The 23,117-nt window shown below is 43.4% G+C and overlaps 1 protein-coding gene across 3 annotated transcripts in view; it reads left to right on the forward strand.

Annotated features, from left to right (window-relative positions):
• MFSD11 (major facilitator superfamily domain containing 11) overlaps positions 1–22,667 on the forward strand; it is a 62,667-nt gene extending 40,000 nt beyond the window's left edge. For all 3 annotated transcript variants that reach the window (XM_083147852.1, XM_083147854.1, XM_083147851.1), the window contains 7 exons: positions 6,992–7,139; positions 12,991–13,031; positions 13,115–13,180; positions 18,082–18,207; positions 18,323–18,497; positions 20,504–20,639; positions 21,440–22,667. In XM_083147852.1, the coding sequence (XP_083003978.1) occupies positions 6,992–7,139; positions 12,991–13,031; positions 13,115–13,180; positions 18,082–18,207; positions 18,323–18,497; positions 20,504–20,639; positions 21,440–21,604 (857 nt within the window). In that variant the 3' untranslated portion in view covers positions 21,605–22,667. The remainder of the gene's footprint in view (positions 1–6,991; positions 7,140–12,990; positions 13,032–13,114; positions 13,181–18,081; positions 18,208–18,322; positions 18,498–20,503; positions 20,640–21,439) is intronic.
• The last annotated feature ends 450 nt before the right edge of the window (positions 22,668–23,117 follow it).

Consider the following 23,117-nt stretch of genomic DNA (forward strand, 5'->3'; position numbering starts at 1 on the left):
AATTGTGCCACGGGAGCTGGTCACAGTTTTTTACACTGCTCCAACAGAAGAAGAATACAGGAGAGGAACCCTTCCCTGCTTCTTTAAAAGCGTGGGTCCGGGTGTCCTGCGCCCTTGGCTTTCGGCCAAGCAGCCTGTCAGAGCCTCACTAAAGGCGTCTGCCAGACTTTCAGTGTACCTGCGGCCGCCTACGAAGGGACCGTCAGACACAGACACAGTGAGTACCGCAAACTGCATCGCGACCGCGCGCTATCCCTCAGCAGACGCGGGTGTCGGAGCCGCACTCCCCCGGTCTCCGGCGGTGCACGCAGTAAGGTGCTTGTCGGAGGCTAAGGGACAGGTGCGCGGCTGGCCCGGAGCAGCGCGTCGGAGGGAGCGCGGGAAGCCGCCATTTTGGGTGTGGATGCAGGCGGGAAGAAGCCTGAGGCTGTATGTAAGCGGGCATGGCGCGGCCATAGACACACACTAAAGCCTTGTTAATGTCTGCTTCTCCCTATAGGTGTTCAGCAGCATTGGGCTACACAGCACAGTAGTGTGGGGTAATTTATGTCCCTGAGAGGACAGAACAGGGCAAATAGGCGGTGGTTTCTAACCTCCAGGACCCAGCACCCCAAGTTACATTGAACTGTGTTGTGTGTTCGTGTGTGTGTGTGTGTGTCTGCGTGCAGGTGTGAGTGAATATAACTCTCAGACCGGGTTTGTGCTGAAAACATGACCAGCAAATCAAGCACCAAAGCTTCACAGAAGCTATATATTTGTACTTTGTGTAATGCTAGATTTACACAGCACTCTGCTGATGGAAAGACAAATATATGTAAAGCCTGCACGGTTTCCCCACCAGCTTCCCAAGCAGGTGATTCAGGGGAGACACCCACACCACAATGGGTATCTCTCTTGTCAGGTACTATGGAAAGGTTGTCTGCCGAATTAGCAGAAAACCGTAGTGCAGAACCTCCATGGGTAGCTACTCTGGCTAGATCTGTAGACACCCTGGCTACATCCATGCAAAATCCCCAAAGAGCAGCACCTGTGAGACAAAAGCGCCCTCTACAGGTTGTGTACTCTGAGGGGGAGGGTGATTCAGAGGAGGATCATGCTCCTTATAATGAAATGGAGGAAGGAGAATGGGAAGAGGTACAGGAGGTTCTTCCAGAACCTGAGCCTGAACCTACACACATGGGAGTGGAAGCTCTTATTGTGGCGGTAAAACAAGTTTTAAAATTACCAGACGATCCAGCTCCAGAACCACAGGAGTTTGACCTTTTTGGACAGACAAAGAAATCCTCCATAGTTTTCCCCTGTCCAAACCAGGATAAATTGTTAGCAGCATGGAAACAGCCTGACAAACGTTTCCAAATTCCGAAACGTTTTCCAGCAGTTTATCCTTTTGAAGTTTCTGCCCTAGGAAAATGGGAGACTCCGCCTCCTGTGGACGCATCGGTGTCCAGACTATCAAAAAAGACTACACTACCGGTCCCAGGTGCATGCACCTTAAAGGACCCGTCAGACCGTAAGTTAGAGTCCACCCTTAAAACTATTTACATGGCGGCTGGGGCTCAACTTAGACCAGCTATTGTCTCCGCATGGGTAAACAAGGCCAATGCCAAGTGGGCAGACATGATTATAGAAGGCCTAGACTCAGGCATACCGCCAGAAGAAATAAGACAACTGGCGGAACATATAAAGGAGTCAGCTAACTATTTAGGGGAGGCAGCTAGAGATATTTCTTTGATATCCGCACGCATTTCAGCAAACGCAATATCCGCCAGAAGAGCGTTATGGCTCCGCTCATGGCAGGCAGATGCAGAATCTAAAAGGGCGGTAGAGGGTCTCCCATTTACGGGAGAGGTCCTTTTTGGTCCAGAATTGGACAAATGGATAGCCCAAGCAACAGGTGGAAAATCTGCCTTCCTGCCTACTGCACCTCCGCCTGCTAGACGCCAATACACAGGGCCGTCATTTCAGTCATTCAACTCCTTTCGCCCACAGAATTCCTTTCGAGGAAGGGGGCGAGGTTTCCACTCCACAAGAGGTACTCGTGCCAGAAGTAGACCTCAGGCCACTGTCACCCGTACAGAGTCCAAGCAAACTCAGAAGCCAGTGGCATGACAATTTGCCAGCTTTCTTGGGAGAGTCAATAGTGGGGGCAAGGCTACTGGACTTCAGAACCCAGTGGTTCTCTCTGACAGAGGACCCTTGGATTCGCAGCCTAATTTCAGAGGGTTATCGGATTCAATTCGATTTTCCTCACCCCACTCGATTCTTCACTACAGCTCTCCCCATTGCGCAAGACAAAAGGATGGCACTCCAGAGTGCAGTGGACACCTTACTTGCTGCACAGGTAATCATCCCAGTGCCTTCTACTCAAAGGAACAAGGGATACTACTCCAATCTCTTTGTAGTGCCCAAACCGGATGGGTCAGTTCGACCCATCTTAAATCTCAAATCACTCAATCTTATGGTGGCTTACCAACCCTTCAAGATGGAGTCGATTCACTCCGTCATAGCATCCTTGGAACACAACGAGTACATGCTCTCGTTGGACATCAAGGATGCTTATCTACATATACCGATATGGAAACCTCATCAAGCGTATCTGAGATTTGCTATAGGAAGGGAACATTTTCAGTTCAGGGCCCTGCCGTTCGGCTTATCGTCGGCACCCAGGGTCTTCACAAAGACACTGTCGATCATTATAGCGTGCCTCCGGAACCAAGGGGTCACTATAATACCGTATTTAGACGATTTACTCGTCAAGGCATCATCCCCAGCAGTGCTGGAACAACATGCTCTGTTGACGGTCCAGACCCTGACCAGATTAGGTTGGATCATCAACTTCAAGAAGTCGTCGCTCCGACCAACGCAGAGGATCCTGTTCCTGGGACTCTGGCTGGACATAAGAGAGCAGAGAGTATTTCTGCCGAACGACAAGATCAGCGACATACAGAGGCTCATTCGACAGACCTTGAGTCACCGCCGGGTCCAGTTACACTTGTGTGTGAAACTTCTAGGAAAGATGGTGGCAGCCTTTCCCGCTATAACGTGGGGACGCTTCCACTTGAGGCCTTTCCAATTAGACCTACTGAGGAAAGGAGCGGGTTCACATCTGTTTCTACACAGACAGATCCAATTATCCACTCGAGCCCGCCACGCCCTATTGTGGTGGCTTCACTCCGACCACCTCAGGCAGGGGCGCCGATTTGCAATATGGGATTGGATCCTATTGACAACGGATGCCAGTCTCCGAGGGTGGGGCGCAGTGGTACTCCACCTTCGACTTCAAGGGCGATGGAGTGCGGAAGAGAGTCTATTGTCGATCAACGTACTAGAACGAAGGGCAATCTACAATGCTCTAATAGCAGCACAGGATCTCCTTCTAGGGAAGTCTGTAAAGATCCAATCAGACAACGCAACAGCAGTAGCGTACGTAAATCGACAAGGCGGCACAAAGAGCCGACAAGCAATGACAGAGGTCACCAGAATTCTGCAGTGGGCGGAAGATTGGCAAATACATCTGATAGCCATATTCATTCCGGGAGTGGAAAATCTCGAAGCAGATTTTCTCAGCAGGGAGGATCTACACCCGGGGGAGTGGTCACTGCATCCCGAGGTGTTTCTGGAACTCAGAGCGATGGGGAATTCCCGAAGTCGACCTAATGGCGTCAAGGAAAAATCACCTCCTGCCAAGGTACGTAGCAAGAACAAGAGATCCGCGGGCCATAGCAACCGACGCATTGGCAATTCCGTGGACGTTCAGCCTAGTGTATCTATTTCCACCTCTGCCCCTACTGGGACAGGTACTAAAGAAGTTGAAAAGAGAAAGAACCCAGGCAATTCTAATCGCCCCATTTTGGCCACGGAGAAGTTGGTTTTCGGACATCCAACAGCTGTTGGCCGACCAACCATACCCACTACCGCAGAGACACGACCTACTGCTACAGGGACCATTCCATCATCAACATCTAGCCTCCCTCCATTTGACGGCGTGGCTATTGAATCCGAGGTCCTGAAGGAAAAGGGGATCCCTAAGGCAGTCATCCCCACCATGTTAAAAGCGCGTAAACCATCTTCAGCTGCGCACTACCATCGCATTTGGAGATCTTATGCGGAGTGGTGCACAAGCAAGAGGTGGCCTTTTCGGATATTCAAATTATCCAGGCTTTTACTATTCCTTCAAAGAGGTCTAGACGGTGGCCTCCGCCTAGGTTCACTTAAAGTACAGATCTCTGCGTTGTCTATACTATTCCAGAGGAGGTTGGCCCTCATTCCGGAAATTCAGACTTTCTTACAGGGGGTTCTTAGGATACAACCTCCCTTTGTCCCACCGGCTCCGCCGTGGGACTTAAATTTAGTCCTGGCGTTCCTACAATCAGAGAAGTTCGAACCTCTGGAAGAGGTTCCTTTAAAATTTCTGGTATGGAAAACAGTACTTCTGCTCGCCCTGGCATCAGCACGTCGTGTGTCCGAGCTGAGTGCACTATCCTGCAAAGCGCCGTACCTTGTATTCCATGAAGACAGGGCAGAATTGAGGACTCACCCGGCTTTTCTACCTAAGGTAGTGTCCTCTTACCACATAAATCAGCCAATCGTGGTCCCTTCTTTTCAAGGTGCTCCTACGTCTCAATCCTCCTTGGACGTAGTTAGAGCTCTAAAGATTTATGTCAAAAGAACCACACAGATCCGAAAATCGGATTGTTTGTTCGTTCTATACGATGCTTTTCGCAGAGGATGGCCAGCGTCAAAACAAACATTGGCCAGATGGATTCGGCTGACCATTCGGCAAGCATACGTTCACGCAGGAAAGACTCCGCCGTCAGTGTTGACAGCTCATTCAACCAGGTCAGTAAGCACATCATGGGCTGCCAGGCGAGGGGCTTCGGCCTCTCAGCTTTGTAGGGCAGCCACATGGTCATCAGTGAACACGTTCGTTCGCTTTTACCAATTTGACACGTTTGCAGCACCGGCGACAAACTTTGGTCGGTTGGTGTTGCAGGATCCACAGAGCTCACCCGCCCGGGGAACGGTCTTTGGTACCTCCCCGATGTAATCTCCAGTGTCTCCTGCTGCATGAGAGAGAAAAGAGGATTTTGGTACTCACCGATAAATCCATTTCTCTGAATCAGCAGGAGACACTGGACGCCCGCCCAGCTCTTGATCCTGTTGGTTGTAGGGCCAGTTCAGGCCCGGTCTGTTCATAAAGTTACATATGACTGTTGTATGCAAGTTGTTATAATTCAAGTTGTTATACTTATGTGTTTTTTGTTACCATCTCCTCGAGTAGGACAATTTCCTAACTGGGGGTATGATGGGTCTTAGAGGGGAGGAGCCAGCCTGCCCTGAAACAAATTTAGTAGTGCCTAGCTCCCAGCATTCCCAGCTCTAAACCCCGATGTAATCTCCAGTGTCTCCTGCTGATTCAGAGAAATGGATTTATCGGTGAGTACCAAAATCCTCTTATTTATTTTGCACCTTCTAGAAGATAATAGATAGAATCTGATTGGTTGCCCATAGCAACATCCCATGTGAAATAGAACTCCCATCTTCGTAAATGTCCCCAAACATGTCTGTGAATGACGTATTTCGCAAACATATTGCTTTGGCTCTGCAGCACAGCCAATGCCTGATATCTGCAGATACAGGTCGAGTATCCTGTATCTGTAGATCTGTTATCTGAAATATTCCAAAAAACGTGTTTTTTTGGGGGAGGCTTTTTTTATTATTATTTTTTTAATATTTCAGGTTTTTTTGTTCCCACCTGCCTCTTTTTTCATACTTACCAAGTCCTCCGACATCCACGGCGACCTTTAGGATCTTCAGCGGTCCCAGAAGTGCGTTGTGCGGGTGCGCCGGTGATGTCACCGGCTCACTCGCGCAATGCACTCCTGTGACCGCTGAAGAGGATCCTGAAGGCCTCCGTGGATGCCGGGGGACACTGTGGATTTTGTGGGACCATAGGGGCACCACCAGGGGACCAGGTAAGTATTACAAAACAAAATGATTCCAAAAAACGTAAATATCCCTTATCCAAAATTCTCGTGGTCCCGAGCATTTTGGTAAAGGGATACTCGACCTGTATAATGTGGATCTGTGTGTATGGGGGGAGACCCAATGACCAAATCTACGCTTGCTGCAGAGACCGCCGCTCACTGATATCTTGACTAGACTGGCAAACTCAAATGCCTGCCCAGTAGTTATGTCAGTGTAGACAGATCGAGCGGCCGATCAGTAAGTGTGTATGCTTGCCAGAATTGACCACTCAGTTGTCTGGTATGGCAGTTTGGGTAGTGTGTACCCAGCCTCATAGAGTCAAACAAATTTCACAGCATTCCTAACAAATATTTATAGGTTTAAACTGATATTAAAAGGTACAAAATAGCAAAATATTATTGGGAGAATCTTTTCATCTGTATTTCAGATGTGGTTGACTGTGGTAGCTCCAGTTACTAATATATGCTGCAAATAAAAATAGCAAAATTATCGGACTAAAAAAGGGGCCCAAACCCAAAAATTCTGCCTTGTGCTGCATGTCGGGTTTTTTTTTTTTTTTTTTGGTTCAACCACAATTGTAAAATGGTAGATCTTCAGTAATCTATATATTTTGTGTGTTAAATAGCTTAATAAGAGCCGGGATAACAGCTGATATGTACATGTGTGTTTTCAACTATGACCTCAAGTACCATACCATGCCATGTCATGTTTTCAGGATTTTTGTCCTTGGAAACAAATGAGATTATTACTGACCGCAAAATAGTATTAATTGTATTCATAAACCCATTCATTACTTAAACAACACCTATAATCTATAGCCTATGCATACCTTTTCTTTGCATATTTATGGTTTACCACTATAGTTAAGTATTTCTGCAAAACAAATCAGGTACAAATACTAATTACTGAATTGCAGTCTCCCCTATCTTGACAAATAAACAATTCACTTGTGCATGATTAAAGAAATCTAGCTATTTAATATGTATTTTGTTTACTTTAATAGAAAGAGACCGTAGGACAGTGTTCATAGCTCTCACAGTCATCAGCTTGGTTGGGACAGTCCTGTTTTTTCTCATCAGGACTCCCACCTCAAACCTATCACAGCTGAACGAGGAGGAAGATGCCAGCTCTGATGTCCTGGAAGAGAACCTGTGAGTGTATTATAATATATTACTGATCTGCAGCTGTGGAGAATCAGCTTTCCAGTAAATTTCATAGGTATACAATATAAGTGAAGGGTGCAGTAAATAAAGCTAATTAATTTTCTTAGGCCAAAATCCTTTACAACCTTTTGTACTTTGACACACATTAGCATTGCTTCCAATGATATTATTTTCTGTCTTATGATGTACCTGTTTTATCTAAACAATACCTTTTTATATTTATCATTGGGATCAGTTCTGATTTCTAAAGATCTATGAGAGAGAGGAAATTGTGAGGGAAGATAAAGTACCAGCCAGTCAGCTTCTGTATTAAATTTTATTGACTGTTGGGGAAAATGACAGCTGATTGATTGGTATTTTAGCTCTCACAATTCTCTCTCTTTACAAGCTTTAATAAATACCCCCCTCAGAGTGAAACTCTAACATATCACTGTGATATGTAATAATCTCAGGTTAAAGAGATTGTTTCCTGTCCTTTACTTAAATTTCTACAAGTAAAAGAATTATTATTTTTATTATAACACATATACCGGTAATTATTATCTCATTAATTATTTAATCTGTATGCTTATGTATTAAGAAATTCATATATTTAATATCTTCTAGTCAGACTACATATTATTTCTTGTGGGTACAGTATGTGCCCTGCACCAACTTTTTTTTTTTTTTTAAAGCTAATAATTCCGGTTGTCCCGTGTCGATGGCAGTGCCATAAAAATGTCCACCGCGCCATTTTTCAGGCGATCTCTGCATGCGCATTACAGTTTGAGCCCTCTAGTGCTCAAACTCTATAATGCTGCATGGCTGCTGGCAGAGAGGAGGGGGCACAAACATGAGGCTGCACACGGCCTCCTCCTCTCTTAAAATGCACTTTCTTGTATCAGTGTCAATTTATCTTTTTCTCCACTCCAATTCACATCATTATGTGGGATATTTAATCCTGGTAAGGATGATTAGGATTGGTGATATTGTTTAATTATTGTTTGGAGTGTGCCTATGTAACCATGTGATGGTGTGGTCACTGGTTATATTTTGAGTTTGGAAGATGTTTCATTTATGTGGGTGTGTATGTGTGTATATATAGATTGGACAGATAAATCTGTAGGTGTGTATCCAGCTTTAGACTAACCTATAGTATTTAATTAGAATTGTCAGACCTAATTCCCTGTATATATGTATTGACCTACAGTATATTGCATAAACAGGTCCCTATTTGATGTTAATTCATAAGCTACCTACTACCTACGGTAGCAATAACCCCTATGCATTTCTTTTTTTTCCTCAGAGATTACAGATGATCTATTCTATCTGATGTGCCCTAAATTAATTTCTTCTGTATCTCGCATTTAGAAAGTTATGAACAGGCTTGAAATTGTTGGTATCTAATTACACTTTTGTTGATAGTTTTTGCAATTTTAAACCTCATTAATTAAAAGTAAAGTTTTATCTTATTTTCCTAAGCGTGCACCCTTAAAAGAGGCCATATTTGATTCACAATCTGACTCCTATTCATCCAATTACAGGAGCCTTCATAAAGTGAAATTACTCTTCTGCAATTTTAAAATAAAAAATGTTGTGAAATATTACATTAGTTAAGAAAATTAAACAAGGTACATATTATAGCAGTGACCACGCTGCAATGCACTGGCACAAAATGCAAAACAGAGGTAAATAAGACTAAACATACAAGGACACACCTCAGCATTGATGCCTAAGTAAAGACATTAGCATTTGTTTGCATGAGAGAATGAATGGACATTGAATACTTATTCTGTTGCATATTATTATTATTATTTTTTTTCTTATAATGTATTGTTTTGTAATAGTGAATGTTGGGAGGTTCTTTTGTATTGCTCCCCCCCCCCCTTTTTGGGGGAGGAAATGCAAGCATAAACATATACCTGTATAAATCTAATCTACTGAATTTTACTTTTTAATTTTTTTTTACATTTAGGAGGTTATTCTTTAAGGCTCGGTAAGCAGCGAAGTTCGCTGCTTACCAAACGCTAAAACACTGTTCCGCCAAATGCCCACTTCACTCTGCCGTACCATGCATGGGTGGATGGACACAAGCGCTAAGCACAATTCAGGTGTAATATCCCAAGGTGTGGATGGTGCTGGAATCCGGCACCTACTTAAATGAATACAGGTGGTCAATCAAGGCCAGTAGCAGCTCCTATAGCCGCATACAGACACTTACTTTACGGTTCTGTCTCGCATGCACGTAGCGTTTTCTTTAAGCTGAGTGTTACTGCATACATTCATCTACGGCTCAAACTGGTATGACACTTACTTTCAATTTCAGTCAGGCGTACCCGTAGCAGGTTCTTGTAAATCACACGCTCCGTGTTGAAAGATAAAACAATTTATTCCACACGATTAAAAGTTCAACAGGTAGCATAGATGAGATGTACAGAACGGGGACCACATAGAGGTGCAGATGGACCGGGGGGGATGCACTGCACACGCAACCGCTGTATGCAGTAACACTCACCTTAAAGAAAACGCTTCGTGCATGCGAGACAATACCTTAAAATAAGTGTCTGTCTGCATGCGACTATAGGAGCTGCTACTGGCCTTGATTGACCACCTGTATTTAAGTAGGTCCCGGATTCCAGCACCATCCACACCTTGGGATATTACACCTGAATTGTGTTTAGCGCTTGTGTCCATCCACCCATGTATTTTTGCCTTGTTAGATTGGGAGATTGATGGTATCCTGTATTGATACTAGCTGCTGATTATTTAATTAATCCCTGTATATATATATTGCGCCAGGTTTGAAGTACTTTTGTTGTTTTCATGCAAGAGGGTATGTTCGCTAGCTCATCCCCTAGCATGCGTCTGCTAGCAGGAGAAATCATTCGATGGTCGATGACCATCAAATGATTTCTCCTGCCTTTGGAAATTAAAGTCAGTCTCAACTGACTTTTTCCTTTGGTGTCCACCAAAGAGAGGGCGGGCGCTGATGTCCTGTTATGTCTGCTCCCAGCAGGCATCGGCCCACCTGCGTTCCCATGGAATCACCCATAAAACACTGGGCATTCCCATGGGCGAGGCAATGTTTCCGCCCCCGGCCCTCCCTCCCTGCAACGAATGGCCCCGGTAGTGTGTGACTGGGTCTGCAAATGCGCGCTTGCGCATGACCAGGCCGCCTATTATCGGAACGGGGCCGAATTCACCCGGTTCTGAATGTTACTGAATTAGCCCCTTAGTATGTTTTAATTTCAGTCCTGTAACAAAAAAGGATAAAAAAAAAAAAAAAACCTTCTCCATAAGACAAGCAGGGAATAGAGTTAACGTTTTCTAAAATATAAATATCTTCTGGGTTCTATTAAGTGGATTCCAGAAAACCTGGACATTATATAAAGTGAAAAACACATTCATACTGTACTTCAGAATAATTCTTCTAATTTAAGAAGAGGCAAATATGTTCCATTTTGGGACTCCCTACTGGAGTTCTCAGCTTACAGGAAATAGAATGTGCCCACCCAATCCTAAACACATTGTATACAAGGTATACACAAACAGCCATTGTGTTGTGACTTGAGTTGGAAATGGTGCTTTATCTACTAACGTCTGAAAATAAAACAAACATAACACCTCTAATTAAGTGGCTATCCCTGATTTCTATTAAAGATGTCTCTATCCAGGTAAAAATGCATGAGGCTTATCTGGAATGAAACAATAGTGTATGGGGTGTTTCCTGAACTCCTGCTTATTTCCTAAATATAGAACTGAAGTCTTATACTACTGTATTGTTTCTCTCATGAATCAGTTTCTGTTCGCTTTTTTTATGTTTATATTTCCGAGTAGGTGTCTGAAAGGGACTCCATCTGTTTCCCAATAACCATTGTATTTGCTTTCTACTTTCCATAGTGGAATGCTAACCAATTTCTGGTATGGAGGTCTGTTGCGACAAATTTACTTCAGTTTCACAACACATTTCTTCGAGATTGCTATAAATGTGTCACTGGGGATTTTGTGCTCTGCTATAAATATATTTTAGGTTGTTTATGCTATTAAGAAACATAAGTGGTGTTTAATTTGGCTAAAAGTTTTATGCAAAATCATGCACTACATTAGTAACAGGGACTGTATAATAACCTGTTGCAGTTTAATATAATTAAGCCTAAGGGCCTTTTTTTGGTCCAAACACAAAGCCACTGCGTTATGTGTGGATAAAACGCAGCTCGCACAGCTGCCCGCCCTTCCTTGCTGAGTTCCCCGCACTTGTGCAAATGGAAGTATTGCATAAACATCCATTCACAGCCTTGGGTGCGGGGGCCAAATAATTTGATGGTCGCCAACTATCGAATGATTTGGAGCATACATGCAAAACTAAGGCAATTGGGTGCCTTAGCTTTGCATGCGCCCTGTATGGGAACAGGGCGGGCAGCTGACATGCGGTGACGTCAGCCACCTGCCCCCAGCACCCGAGTCACTGCCTTATTTCAATGGGAATGCCCAGCTTTCTCATGGGAACACTGATGAAATGCTGGGCATTCCCATGGGAGCAACCAGTCGCCTCCGCCCACACTGCTAGGTGCGAACGGGATGGAGAACTAGCAGTTTGCCGTGTCTGCTTGCACCCAGTGTATGCACATGAGCAGAAATGCGCATGCTCAGAAGGAAAACATCGCTCCCTGTGCAAACACACGGGGCAGCCAATGCATCAGAATAAGGCCCTAAATGTGTTCTGTACTTCTTATTTGCTGACAGAAGGGGGCACTGCTAAACCTTGTTTAAAGAAATCCCTATGTAGTTTATGCGGTACTTGCCATACTTCAGTGTAACGTGTGAACATCAGGGTCGTCTATTCACTTCCCATTTCCACCTTCAGGATTTCTCCTGTGAGGGCAATGATGCTCTCATTCATCCAATTACATTGTTACCCAGCCTCCTAGCCTTTAAATATACCCTTGAGTCCTCTCAAGGGTATAGTCCTAGAACCCCTCCTCGTAACTCTACCATATTTTTATTATTATTTATTATCCATTATTTATATTGTGACACACAAGATTTTCTGCGCCCAATTATAGAGTACATAAACTAATATGTGCTCCTCTGCATCAGCAGATGACACTGAAATAAAAATTGTCATGGCACAAACCTCAGGATTTGGTGACAGTAAAAATGGATTAAGTAACAATAGGAAAAGTACATGAGGGAACAGGGCCCTGCTCATGAGTGCTTACGTTCTAAAGGGGAGGGGCGGACAACCAGACCAACATTGTTCGCCCTTCCTCTTTGTGTCACCCACAGAATGTAATGTCTCACGCTCAGGGACTATAATTTTATAACTAGTGTGACATTATCTTGTATATTTATACATATAGTATTTAAACTTGTCTGTAAATTACTGTTATATCCCATATATATGTAACTACTTCAATCTACTATAGCCATTTATATAAATAAAAAAAATTCTCCTGAGAAATGTGTATAATATCTTTTGAATAATATACCAGAGATATCTAACTGATTCTACAGAAGAGCGGTTTAGACATTTCTGACACTTTGGGTGCAAAAAATGCTGAATGATGCCCAGTTTAAGCTGCCTATGTTGGATTTTGTCTGTGGTTTAGTGGCGGTCATGCATGGAAAATAACTGGACACTTATTCCTTTGACACATTCCAGTCTTACTACTAATACAGTTTCCCTTTATAGACATATTTAACAGGCATTGATGCATAATTAAATATTTGGTATAAAATCACTTTAGAAAATATTGCTAAATCATTTTGTCCCTATGTGTCCAGCCATCAGGCCCTGTAAATGTTTTATGAAATGGTTCTTCTTGAACCTTTATTTTCCTTTATGTTCCTTTCAACACAGGTTTCCACAAAGCAAAGGTTCTAAAGCTCTGGAAGCCTTTGGTAAGTGCCTGTAAATTCTGTCAGCAGCTGCTCGGCCAAAAGGGAGCTTCTAATGTAACTCGTTCCTTGTGATCTTTTTGTAGTAAAATCTTTGAAGTTGTCCATCACAAAAGAAATGCTACTACTGAGCGTATCCATGGCATATACAGGTAACGTAACATTTCAGGAACTCGCTGGCAACCTAAACAATGAAAAATGCCCCATTTTATTAAGAGACACAGTTAGTTGTCCATGCCCACACATGGGATGGAAGTTTGTGGAATATATGACAGAACACCCTTTTGCTGTAAGGTGGTTTGAGATGACACAAGTCTGTGACAATTTAATGAGTTGTAACTACTATAAAAGTACTCATCCTCTGGGTCCTGAGTTTACTATAATGTGACTCATAAGGCCCCCATACATGCTATTTGGGCACTTTTAATGTGATTGGGGCAGTCAGTCGCATACAAAATGCCCAAATTGCATGTGATTGACAGCGGGTCCAACGCAATGCGCGATCATGCACACATCGCACCGGAGCCTGAGCGTTGCACCGGCTTCTGACGCAATCTCCTAGATGCTTGCATGCAATATATTTTAAACCTTCCTGGGCGAAGTCGCCTAGTGTATGCCTAGCTATAGTATTTACTGGCAATCTAAATTTGACTTAATGCTTCATTATGTTTTCCAATAAACAAAAAAAAATAAAAAAACACTGAATAAACCTTTAAAAAGTTGCCTAGTGGCATAACTTCTATAGAAGACCCCCACATATGCACACACATTGGGAAGACTGCAGGTGGGTAAAGGGAATAGCAATGTACCAAATTCTGAACCACAGATTATAGCAGCTATTAAAAAGCTTCACTGTGCCACTGAAGGTTTCAAGGCTAGTGCAGCTATGACAAAACCTTGTAGCCTAAAGTTGTGTACTTGTGTCCTCAAGTACCCCCAACAGTGCATGTTTTGCAGGACTCCACACAGAATCACAAGTGCTATAACTAGCTCAACCTGTGGATCTTTTCAAATGTGCCTGAATAATGAGTGCACCTGCCGGGTGACCTGGAAAATGTGCACTGTTGGGGGTACTTGAGGACCAGGGTTGGGAACCACTGCAGTAGAGTATTTCACATTTGATAAGAACCCATTACATCTGGGTACACACTGCTCAAATTTGTTAACTATTTAGCAGATGTCAAAAATCACAGTCATCCAATGTATACGCACTGTCACAGGTGATGCATGTGTCAACATCCTCCCTCATCTGTACATGCAGAATGCAGCATGTACAGAAGAACTGAATACAGGACACATGGTCACTAGGCTGCTTCAGGCACTTCTTGTATTATAGGGAAAAAAAACATATAGGCAGTGGCGTAACTATAGCCCTGCAGCCCCCGCGGTGGCGGGGGGGGGGGCGCCGCTGGGGGGGCTGCGGGGCTATAGTTACCCGCGGTCTGCGTCTCGCCTGGCTCTCTGTCGGGACCTTCCTGACGTCACAGTCCCGGCCGGCTCCTGCTGCAATGAAAACTGACAATTAGAAAATGGCTGCCCCCATACTGCAGACCGTTTTCTGTCTGCAGTATGCGGGCAGCCATTTTCTAAGAGTCTGTTTTCATTGTAGCAGCAGGAGCCGGCCGGGACCGCGTGACGTCAGGAAGGTCCCGACAGAGAGCCGTGCGAGACGCAGACCGCAGGTAAGAAGGGGGGCAGGTTAGGTGGGGGGCGCCGAATAAACGTGCGGCGGCAGGGGGGGGGGGGGGGGCGATAAATAGTTAGTTACGCCCCTGCATATAGGCTTGCTTTCATTGTCAATGATTATCACCACTTATAGACCAATCTTCCCCTACAGAACTACTTTACTTTGCTAACATAACAAAATATAATAAAGATTTCAACCAGCAAGATAACTATAATGTTTCTTGTATGGAACATTGCATGAATAGAGAATGAGTCTGTGAGCCTCAATTTCTCTCGCAGTCATTTGTTTTAATGAATACCTAGAAGTTTGTTTTCGCTTTCAGCACTAACCTTTGCTTGGGTATAAGCTGCTAAAATGAGGTTTAATGGAAAACTGTGAGACCAGGAGATTGATTGTTTGAAAACAGAGGCACCCAATAGAATGGGAGGATCCATTGTTGTGCAATAAACGGCAATATTCACAATCCATTACTTGCTGGTTTGAAGATTATAGTGAGGGCATAAATTGTTATTTCCACTGAATTGGGGAAAGCTGGCAGTCTGATATTATGTGGCTTTTTTGTGTGCTTATAATTCAATAAATGTCCTAATACTTCTTTTTGGTGGCGTTCCTGACAACACTTACCTTTCCTGCTATTTTTCTAAAGAAAATTATATAGCTGAGTGTTTTCATCTTGCCTGCTGCAGATCATCACAAATTGTGGTCTGATTTTGTGTAGGAGCTGTACAGAAGTTGTTTAATGCTGTATATATTTATGTATGTAGATACGCAGCTGCAGTTGTATAGTCATCATCCATCCCCCTCATCTAGAGAAAAGGCACTAGAGAGAGGAATACAGCATTTTATGCCCCACTATAAATGAAATGTGGGTATGTATCACAGGGTCAACCGTGTCTAGGTCAACATGGACATGTTCAACACGTTAGGGTCGACATGCGTTTTTCACAGGTTTTTTGGTATCAGTCTGTAGATTTAAGCCTGTGGACCCGCAATTAGTGTATGATTGCTCAACAAGCTTCGGGCTACGCGCCTCACTCTGCTACCGATGCGCTCCTCACACTTCCATGTAAGATTGAGACTGGTAAAGTATAAAAAGGATCAGAAAATAATAAAAAAAAAATCTTGAAAAACTCATGTTGACCTTTTACTTCTTGTGTTGGCCTATTATCCATGTCGAACAATAGTGGTCGACCTGATGACTGGCAACCTAATGCATATTGACCCAAACTCTGGACCCCCCCCCCCCCCCCTCCCTTTTTTTTTTTTTTGTGTGTGTGTGTGTGTATCACTTTTGTATACAAGTATTGGCAACAATTGTGCAAAATGAGTCCCACTGTTCTATGCTGGTTTTTAGAGGGTTATTTCTAGAATGTTGTGGAAAAGTGTACGCGTATAATATGTGAAATAGGAAAAATTACTTTCCATTCTTCACAGTACAGCTTCTATAGGGGTTCAGTGTGTGTGTGTGTTGCCCAAAATAAATTCCAAACAAGGACCTCTTGAATGTATCTTGTTTAAAAGTTTAGCAAGAACACATTAAAACGTTCAATTATCTGCAGTAAATTGAGTGAGAAAAAGGGTTATTAAATGTTACTAATGCCCATTTCATTAACATGCTAACGCTCGTGAACAAGCAGGGGAACTTGTGTAGTTTCACTGCGGCAACTACGTCATCAGCATAGTGTTCCCGCGGCCAGCGTAGTTAGCGTAGTCAGTCAGAAGTAGCGTAGTGTTCCCGCGAGCGTCCCTGTCAGAATCAGCGTAGTGTTCCCACGACCGCTTAGCGTAGCAGCCTGTACTTTAAGTTGCTTTCTTCTTTATTATTAACTAAAATCCAGTTACCAGTTAACACATGTCGTCATTACTGTCTCAGATGTATGATATAGCAGGTGTAAATGTGTTCCTGAAACTCCACGCCGACGTGGATAGTGGGGGTATGAAAAGGTTGGGAGGACGCGTAACGCTGCGCTCGCCACGCTTCGTGCTGGCGTGGATAGTGGGGGTTTGAAAAAGAGGCATTTGCCAGTATGTAACATGGAGCACTGGCATATTTGTCCTTTTTATTGTGCATGAGACACATTTGCGCACTGCACTCCCCCTTTGTGCAGGAGACGCACGCGCTACCCAACCCCTAACCCTGTCGTCAGGGTTGCCGTACTCTGCCGCAATACTAACTGAGACGCACAAGCGTCTCATACAGGTGGAGCGCCTCTCTGCCGGTGCCCGCATGATCCCCTCTCCGCCGGCGTCCGCCAGCGCAGGGGATCTGGCGGTTACCGGCGCTGTGTGAGAGGTGCTCACTACACTTGCCAGGGACACTGCTGCAGCTCCCGGGTACGGTAACTACGCAGGGTTTCCACAGAGACAAGTACACTTACTACGCTACACTGACAACGTAGCTTAGAATGCTGCCGTGAAACTACACAAGTAAGGCAGCCGTTAGGCTACGCTGTTCTTCGCTGACAACATAGATTTCGTAGCTTAGGCTGCTGCTGTGAAACTACACAAGTACCTTAACAGGATCTGTAAAAAGGTAATGGATTTGTGTGTTAACAGGGTCGTTTAACCCGTTAACCTTCACAGTATCAGAGATTTTCTTTTGCCTCTGTTTAGAGGTGTGAAAAAAAAATATCCCTGTGAGTGAAGGGAATTCAAATAATCCCCACATGTCCCAGAGTGTCCTTTAATAGAATGTTTTAAATGAAGTTCCATCTTGTTTGTCAGTGTAGCTATGTCCCAGGCAAAAACAAGCAAACCTAGGCACTGTTGTACATAGTAGGCTATTCTGATAAGTTCATTTGCTCCATGATTGAGAGTTGCACCACTTAACCTTTATTTGGCCCACCTACGTTGGTTTGCAGCCTGAAGGCTGCAAGAGGTATCGTTTAAAACTGTGCACCCGGGTTTCAATTCATAACTAGTTTACCCTTTTTATGGTTCTCAACTCCAGTCCTCATAGTAACAGTGAATTAGAGCACAAGTACAGCATACACTTGTCGTAATGGTTGAATTACTATATTCTCCCTGTGCTTGAGTGGGTTTCCTTCGGGTCCTCCAGTTTCCTCCCAAAAAATGTACTGGTAGATAAATTGGCTTCAAACAAAATGAACCCTAGCGTGAGTGTGCTTGTACATATGATAGGGACTATAGAGTGGTATGCTTCATTGGGGCAAGGACTGACGTGCATGGTTAAATATATACATATAGTATAAATAACTGGTTATAAATGATAGACTACATAGCAGAAGCACTAAACTTCAATGTAACACAGCCTCAGTGTAACACTTCCAAATTCAGGGGGTGTTTATCTATTAATGTTTACTTTTATAGCTTGCCTCATGCAGTGTTTTCAAAATGTCTTTTCAGGTTTTGAGCTCACCTTTTACTCCGGCGTGTTTGGCACATGTATAGGGTCTATAAACAGGTTTGGACCAGATGCTAAAAGCCTTATTGGACTCACTGGAATATTTGTCGGACTTGGAGAAGTTTTAGGTTGGCTTTTCTTACTTGGTTCATTGCATGCAATATGATTCACCTTTTTTCCATTTATTTGTTAGCTGTTTACTCTTATCACCTGAACATAACATTCTCCATCTTTTCTATACAGGTGGTGCTGTCTTTGGATTGCTCAGCAAGAACAGTCGATTTGGCAGAAATCCAGTGTTCCTCCTGGGGCTTGTAGTACATTTCCTGGCTTTCTACCTGATATTTCTCAGTGTTCCAAATGATGCACCCATTGCCTCAGGTGATGGAACAATGAGTCGGGCATTCATAGATCCTAGGTATTCACCACTGTTTTTTTTTTTTTTTTTTAAATGGACAAACAAATTATATATTATATATTATATATATATATATATATATATATATATATATATATATATATATATATATATATATATATATATATATATATATATATATATATATATATATATGGTACATCTGTCAGAATGAACTTAGGTCTACAGTCATTAGGTCGACCTGATTTATGGTCGACATGGGCCAAGGTCGACATGACTTAAGGTCGAATTTGCATAAAGGTCGACATGAGGAAGGTCGACTGGTCATAAGGTCGACATGGGTTTTTCACAGTTTTTTTTTTATCCGAATGTCGACACAGTCGACATGGACACAGTTGGCAATGAGAATCGGACCCTCGCTTCGCTCGCAATGCATCGGGCACGGTGGCTCGCTTCGCTCGCCACAGTTTTAATAACCTCCTCCACGCCCTAGTGGATGGTAGGGCATGAAATACCGCCTGTCGGCACATGTCGGCTCAAAAAACAGTGAAAAACCCCATGTCGACCTTATGACCAGTCGACCTTCCTCATGTCGACCTTTATGCAAATTCGACCTAAGTCATGTCGACCTTGGCCCATGTCGACCTTAAGTCAGGTCGACCTTCCTGCCAGTGGGGTCGACCTAATGACTGTAGACCGAAGTTCATTCTAATAGATGACCGCTTCCTATATATATGTGTGTGTGTGTGTGTGTGTGTGTGTGTGTGTGTGTGTGTGTAGCTAGTGATGTACTATTAGTGCATTCCATGTTCACTCAAAGCAAATAATTTTACACAACAGGATCAGCACACAAAAAGGGCTCCTATAGCTTTAGCGGTATGGGTCCCAAATTCCTCTGTGGGTTTTGTTTGTTATGATGTTCTTCACACTCCTGAAACTTTCTTAATGACTCCCTAAACTTTCAGCAATGATAGTGGTGTTTTCGCATATAGTATAGTTTAAGTCTTAAGTCTTGTCTCCCTGCGGTCAGCTCACAGATCTTTTCATTCTTCCATTCAATTATCACATTTCCAGTCACAGGACAGGGCCATTTTTAGAGGCGGAAAAGCCGTGCAGCTGCCCGGGGCGCCATGCCTGCCACCACGTGGCTGCATGGCTTGTCTGCCTCTGCTAGAGCCGCTGGGATGCCGCACCAGCTTCCTCCTATTTGCCTCATAATACCACTTTTACACCACAACTGCCGGGTCGCACCTGGGTTTTTGGACCCGGATGCAAGTGCTGGGAAACCCGCTGACCATCACCACCACAACGCCGTCCGACACGCTGGGGGCAAGCCCAGCACCGAGGTAAGCTGCTGTATGCAGAACCTCCCAACCTCCGGACTGACCTCAGGGTGCTGCGGTCCGGAGGTTGGGGCTCTCCGATTGGTGGAAATGGGTCACTGGGTCAGATGACCCGGGTTACCCATTTACACGGCCCCTGCCTCCGGGGAAACCCCGTGTCCGACCCTGAACATTTTCCGGGTCGGACACTGGGTAACAGGACCCGGGTAATTTTTTTTTTCCCCGGCCCGGACTGGAGCGGCAATAACCCAGGTCGCGGCTCTGGTGTAAAAGGGGTATTAGCTGGAGGCAAACGCCGGGTCAGCACTGGGAGGGAAGAGCAGCGGTAGCGTGCTGTGCTGGGGTCCTGATAGGGCAGGCTTTGTCTAGCACCAGACAAGACGGCGCTCCGACTGTCCCATCCATTTGCAGGGCGCTCACTGAGATTACTCGCTGTAATCCGTTTCAAGCGGGTGCCCGACGGGTCCTTTTACTCTAAAGATAATATGGCAGCTATAGTAGGAAGAGCATCGGATACTAGCCAGCATCAATAAGATTGGAAGTGCTACAGAATATTTTCAGAACTGTAATAATAAATACAATTTTTCAGCTTTAAAAATGAAATATTGCAACATTTCGGTGTCCCTTCTAAGTAAATCTAAAGCAGGTTACACCAACAATTTCACAACATGCTTTAATATTTAATTACGTCTGTCTTTGCAGCAAAGTTCTGGCCCTTTTCTGCAGCTTCCTGCTGGGTCTAGGAGATAGCTGTTTCAATACTCAACTCCTGAGCATTTTAGGCACGCTGTATTCAGATGACAGCGCACCTGCTTTTGCAATCTTCAGATTTGTGCAGGTAACTAGATTTGCAAGAAAATACTATTCATCACTGTATTGTTTCTTATGCTATCCATGCATTTAATAGCATCTTGTAATTGATTATTTTCATTGGCAACATTTGCAGTTTTCTGTTGATACATTCTTGTCACAGATCAGTTTGGAATGCATTCTTGCTGTGTAATGCAACTGTCCTAGTAGATGTAACAACCTGAGAGGTAATCAAGTACTTCTCTCCCCATGGGTTAAATGTACTAAATCTTCTTCTAAAAATGAAAAGGTGATGTTGTTCCTAGCAACCAATCAGGTTCTTTCTGTCATTCCTCTATTGCATCCTAGAAAACAATAGACAGCATCTGGTTGGTTTCTATGATCCAAGTCACCTCTTTTTCGTTTTTATTGGCTTGAGTAATATTCTCCCCATGTAACATATAGGGACGGTGCTGATCATTGAGTGATGTATTTGTAGCTACCATTTGCTCTGCAAAAAAAGAGAACAAGCTAAATATGGTATATGCATGCATGGTGATACGCATAATTAAATAAATATTATACTGGCAAAGCAACTATACATTTTTAGAAAGTAATCTGGAGCGGTCTGGCTACGATTGCCTTCTATTTAAGCAGTCGCTCCAGAATGTCAGATGTTGAACGTAGTAATCAGCAAGCAGCTATGTATTCTGATTAACATGTATCTGCTAATGATTTTTGCTTCAGCGTGCACATATTTATAGACATTTTAAGTTTGTCAAGACAAACTGATGCATGTTAATGAACTGTATCCATAACATTCTCCACTCTCTCTCTCTCTCTTTTCAGTCCATATGTGCAGCTGTTGCATTCTTCTACAGTAACTACCTCCTCCTGCAGTGGCAGCTGTTAATCATGGTCCTATTTGGATTATTTGGAACCATCTCCTTTTTCTTTGTGGAATGGGGAGTGGTCAGTTTGAATCCACAAGAGACTCGCTATGGCAGCATTTGATGTTTTCTATCTGTTCCACAGCTGACTGCTCTCATGGCAGCAGATTCAATCGTTGTCTGGCGCCAGAAAGGTTAAGTAAGGAACAACCAGATCTGCGCTGGCCGCAGGGCATTCCCCACATCCAGTCTGTTGATTTTTTTTCATATTCAGGACAGCGATGATGTGACCATAATGAATTTTTTCCCTGAGTGACTTTTGGGAGAGAACTAAAACAAAAACACGTGGCAAAGGTTGTTTAAACATTGCCTGTGTGATAGCTGCTAAACTCCTCGGGCTGCTCTCTTATACTGTTGCATGCCAATCAGGAGAGATTACATTCCCCTGACTGCAATGAGCTTCTTCAGATGTGACACTCCCAACCCTAAAATAATGTGACATTTTTAAGATGTGTTTCTTTCTTTAAGAAAATATACTTCCTTTCAGGATTACTAGATAAACCTTTACCATCGTTCGGCTTGAGCAGAAGTCTATGGTAAAATGTCTTACATTTTCTGTTCACAAGGATTACAATCGCAAGGATTTTTTTTTTTTATTTGTGCCAAATGAGCTGTGACACACATGCACTCCTTGTATTAAGTTGACTCTTGTTTAGTAATTTTTATGCTGTTTCCACTTACTACGTAAATTGTGTACACTAATGTCTTTTTAGTACTGCTGGTTGGGGTTTTTTTTTTTTGGTATGTGTTTTATGGTTTGGGCTGGTCATAAGATGATCTCTCCTGAGGATGTGAGCTGGTCCATGGGTGCATTGGTCCCCCTAGTTACAGCATGGAAGACCTGTTTTGAAGAGTGTTCAAAGGGTTTATGTAGATTCCACAAACAAGTGATCAACATTTAGCATTCATTCACCTGTGCGTTCTAGCTGAATATATCTATCTGGTCAATGTGAGAGAAAAGTTGTGCATTGTCAAAGAAATTAAGGGAAAACAAGTATGCTCATTAAGTGGTCTTGTAAAATATTGGTCCATATTATTTAACGTTAAATTAAATTGTTTGTATTTTTTAAAATTCAAATGCCAATTTTGGAAGTATGGCTTGTACATCTGATCTTTTTTTTTTTTTTTTTTTTTTTTTAAATCAAAACAAAATCAAATCGTTTTCTTTCTGTACTAGATTTTCAAAGTATCTTTATTAGGGAGGGGGGTGGATGTGATGAAATTTGCTATGGGGAAAGGGGTGGTGATTCTGGATTATTTTGTTAAGGTCTGCTTGCTCTTACTGCCATAGTAAAGGGAAATATGTTATGGAAGCACATGCTCAATTTTGCCGAATGCCCCATGACTCCATTAGTGAAGAGAGAGCGTAATAACGTTTGTGTTTAGCAGCACTTAAATAGTGTTGAGTTTGAATTTCATTGAAATGAAATATACTTGACATCAGTTGGGATCATCTCATCTGTTTATCATTTTAAATAGTGGATGGTTTTTGAGAATTGCCACCTTTTTATGAAACTTCTGATACCCAAGGGTTCGTTGTAAAGTAATTTCACTTGCATCAGTAGGCTTCCATTAAT

The sequence above is a fragment of the Crinia signifera genome, chromosome 6 (assembly GCF_055691185.1).
Source record: "Crinia signifera chromosome 6, ASM5569118v1, whole genome shotgun sequence".
Taxonomy (NCBI): Eukaryota; Metazoa; Chordata; class Amphibia; order Anura; family Myobatrachidae; genus Crinia; species Crinia signifera.